We start from the raw sequence: 4,408 nt of genomic DNA on the forward strand, positions 1-4,408 counted from the left end.
GCCACCGCCCTGTACTGCAAGGACAGGCACTGTTGGACATAGACCTGTCTAGGCGTGGACTAGACCCGAGGACACACTGTTGGAGCATAGACCCCTGTACTGCAGACTACGTTGGACATAGGCCCTGTATGCAGGACACACGTGTTGACATGACTCCTTGTACTGCAAGACATACTGGACCATAGACCCGCCTATCAGGACACACTGTTGGACATAGACCCTGTACTGCAGGACATCACTGTTGGCACTAAGCCCTGTACTGCAGGACACACTGTTGGACATAGACTCTGTACTGCAGACACTGTTGGACATAGACCCTGTACTGCAGGACACACTGTTTGGACATAGCCCCTGTACTGCAGGAACACTGTTGGACATAGACCCTGTACTGAGGACACACTGTGGACTAGACCCTGTACTGCAGGACACTGTTGGACATAGACCCCTGTTGCAGGAACACTGTTGGACATAGACCCTGTACTGCAGGACACACTGTTGGACATAGACCCTGTACGAGGACACACTTTGACATAGACCCCTGTACTGCAGACACATGTTGGACATAGACCCCTGTACTGCTAGGACCACTGTTTGGACATAGCCCCTGTACTGCGGACACACTGTTGGACATAGCCCCTGTACTGCAGGAACACACTTGTTGACATAGCGCCCTGTACTGCAGGACACACTGTTGGACATAGACCTGTACTGCAGGACACTGTTGGACATAGACCCCTGTACTGCAGACACACTGTTGGACATAGACCCTGTACTGCAGACCACTTGTTGGACATAACGGCCCTTACTGCAGGATCACTGTTGGACATAAGAACCTGTACTGAGGACACACTGTTGGACATAGACCCCTGTACTGCAGGACACACTGTTGGACATAGACCCCTGTACTGCAGGACACACTGTTGGACATAGACCCCTCCTAATTTCTTTCTCTCTTCCCTTCAGATTGTGTTAGAAGCATCCCAGTCTGTTTTTGTATGATATGTCTCCTTTGTGTTGTTTACCTGCTGCCTCTATTTATACCTGTAGACTGACATGGAGTGGAAAAGAGCAGCGCTGGCTAATTCTCGCTGAAAAATGAACTGTTAACTGATGGCAAAACATTGAGTTCACTGTTGACTCACCATTTGTTTGATACTGAAAGGTCAAAGGTCCTGTTTTCACTTGTAACAGAACAACCGAGTTGATGGACCAGTCTGTACAAATATAACTCATGTCTTAATAGTTGTAAAGCTACGGGGTCCTGTTTTTAATGACGTGCAGCTTCATAAAGCCTTCATAAACACGRCATAAATGTGTTACAAATCATCTATAACTATTTGCCATGCTTTATAAAGGGTTCATAAATGTGGCTTAACGGTGTGACATAACACACTATGTCAAATATGGCATAAACGTGTGCTTTTATTAAGGGTGACATAAGCACCGCTTAATAAACCATAAATTGAGGCTTCACAAAGCATTTATAACCCTGTCATGCATCTTGGTAGAGCGTTGCAGCGCCAGGATATTGGATTCGATTCCCAGGATCACCCATACGTTAAAATGTATTCACGCATGACTGGAAGTCTCTTTTGGATAAAAGCGTCTGCTAAATTCTATATATTATATTTCACTAAAACATTTCTAGGATGGCCCAACCKCTTTCCCTCCTGGGTGCATAGTCAATATTGGACCTGACCTCAACTTCCCCCAAAATGCTTTGCTACAGGATGACTTACACAGTCACGCACAGTAAAAAACATTGGTAGGGGCTTTTTAAAATCTATAAGCCAATATGTATTCCGTATACAGTGATTTGCATTGGKGGCATTTATTTGACCCTGGTACATGTTTTAAAACCCAATTTTCTTAAATTCAAAAGTCACTTAAATATGAATCATTGTTAATGTTAATGTTATTTTTCATATCACGAATGGTTATTGACATTTCTCTATTATTACTTGGGGGACTCGCTCTTTATGATCTATCCATAGTCACTTTACCACTACCTACATGTACACATGACCTCGACTAACCTGTACCGCCGCACATTGACTCGGTACCGGTACCGACTGTATATAGCCACGTTATTGTTTATTTTATTGTTACTTTTTTCKACTTTTTGTTAATTTAGTAAATATTTTCTTAACTTCATAACCGCACGTGACAAATAACATTTAATTTATTTAGAACATTTCCAAAATTCCAGAATTACTTTTTTTGTATTGTTGATCWTGTGATSAGTTTGCAAATCAAATGCCCACTTGTGCTGCCACTGGACAGCAAAAAAAACAAGTAAGTTAACTTTTTTTATTTATGGTCATTTTAAATGAGTTTGTAGTAGTTCAGTGTTGAGTTAGATTACATACTGTAGCTACCTCCAATCGTAATTTCAAATAATTATGGTGACCTTCACAGCAATTGGTAGCTAACCAAAGTTTAGCTAGCTAGCAGGCTAAGAGCTGGAGGGGGGAGAGCTGGAGAGGGGTGAGCTGAGGGGGAGAGGGGGTGAGGAAACCTAACCCTAACTAATGAATGACAAATTTGATGTGTTAGTCCACCAGACCATTTGGGCCGGAAGTGTCTGGGAACGAGATTAGGTGTAATGTGACTAACATGACATCACTTTAGAGCGTATGACATCACTTTAGAGCGTATGACATCACTTTAGAKCGTATGACATCACTTTAGAGCGTATGCCATCCTTCAGCACAACATGCTACCCTTTATAAAGCACACGTTTATAGCATATTCGACATAGTGGGTTATAAACTTATGTCACAYTTGACATTGGTGATTATGTCACACAGTTACGCCACAAATAATGAAYCCTTTATAAAGCATGAAGTACRGTTATAGATGCTTTGTAACACATTTATGTAGTGCTTATGAAGCCTTTATAAGCCGAAAGTCATTTAAATGCAGGACCGAGATGGTCCTAATATATAAAGGCACCTACACAAGGACTTCATAACACATTCATAACCCTTAAATAACACATCCATAAGCACTACATAAGTATTGCATGTCTCTTTCCCAGGGTGAGGTGAGCCATCTGGAATGTGATCTGAGTGAGGAGAGGAACAGTGCAGATCTCCTGATGGACAGAGTGGACCATGGGAAACAACAGGCCAGTACACACACAGGGCCCTCCTCCACCAATGGCAGACAGCCAAGCATACAATGTAGCCTGGGTCATAGAATCATGCTAGATGACTCAGACTTTACATTAACACATTTAGRTCTGAATGCTCACGTTTCCTGCTCTGCCTTTAGTTGCTGGCTAAGGAAGTTTTTTCCCAGTTTTGTTCTCAAGTTTACACTGTTTGTGAAATGCTGACACAACTGTGTGTGTGCTTGTTGGTGAAGTAGGCCATGGGAGCAGATCGGTTCAGACTAATTGACACAACTCTGTTTTGGTTTCCCTGAAAAGACAAAGAAGAGCTAACTATTCTGAGCAATGATGTCACCTATTATTTATTCTCCCTTTACTGGCGAGTTGGAGAGAGCGGTCTCTCACTGGCAGTAGAGGAGACAGTGTTTGGGTCCTGTCTCACTGGCAGAGGAGACGGTGTTTGGGTCCTGTCTGACTGGCAGTAGAGGAGACAGTGTTTGGGTCCTGTCTGACTGGCAGTAGAGGAGACAGTGTTTGGGTCCTGTCTCTACTGGCAGTAGAGGAGACGGTGTTTGGGTCCTGTCTGACTGGCAGTAGAGGAGACAGTGTTTGGGTCTGTCTCACTGGGCAGTAGAGAGACGGTTAGCAGACAGTGTTTTGCGGTCCTGTTCTGACTGGCAGTAGAGGATACAGTGTTTGGGTCCTGTCTGACTGGCAGTAGAGGATACAGCCTTTGGTCTGTCTGATGGCAGTAGAGGATACAGCCTTTGGGTCCTGTCTACTGGCAGCAGAGGAGACCGTCTTTGGGTCTGTCTGCCTGGCAGTAGTGGAGACAGTGTTTGGGTCCTGTCTGACTGGCAGTAGTGGAAGACAGTGTTTGGGTCCTGTCTGACTGGCAGTAGTGGAGACAGTGTTTGGGTCCTGTCTGACTTGGCAGTAGAGGAGACAGTGTTTGGGTCCGCGTCTGACTGGCAGTAGAGATACAGTGTTTTGGGTCCTCCTGTCTGACTGGCGTAGAGATAAGCTTTGGGTCTGTTGACTGGCAGTAGAGGATACAGCTTGGGTCTGTCTGACTGCGTAGTGGATCAGCTTTGGGTCCTGTCCACTGGCAGTAGAGGATACGCGCCTTCTTTGGGTCCTGGAGATTGAAGTAAATGCATTATTCCCTTTGGTTTTGGTGAAGAACCATTACTGGACAGCATCACTGTTTTGAAGATGGCCGTAGATTGTCTTTTTTACCATGACGTTTCTTCTGACGAGGGAGATTCTGACGACGTCACTGTTTTTAAATAA

The 4,408-nt window shown here is 44.4% G+C and overlaps 1 protein-coding gene across 1 annotated transcript in view; it reads left to right on the forward strand.

Annotated features, from left to right (window-relative positions):
* LOC112068488 (cingulin-like protein 1) overlaps positions 1-4,408 on the forward strand; it is a 40,671-nt gene that overhangs the window by 27,193 nt on the left and 9,070 nt on the right. The window contains 1 exon segment of the mRNA XM_024135656.2: positions 3,041-3,328. Within this exon segment, the coding sequence (XP_023991424.2) occupies positions 3,041-3,328 (288 nt within the window).

The sequence above is a fragment of the Salvelinus sp. IW2-2015 genome, unplaced genomic scaffold, assembly GCF_002910315.2.
Source record: "Salvelinus sp. IW2-2015 unplaced genomic scaffold, ASM291031v2 Un_scaffold537, whole genome shotgun sequence".
NCBI lineage: Eukaryota > Metazoa > Chordata > Actinopteri > Salmoniformes > Salmonidae > Salvelinus > Salvelinus sp. IW2-2015.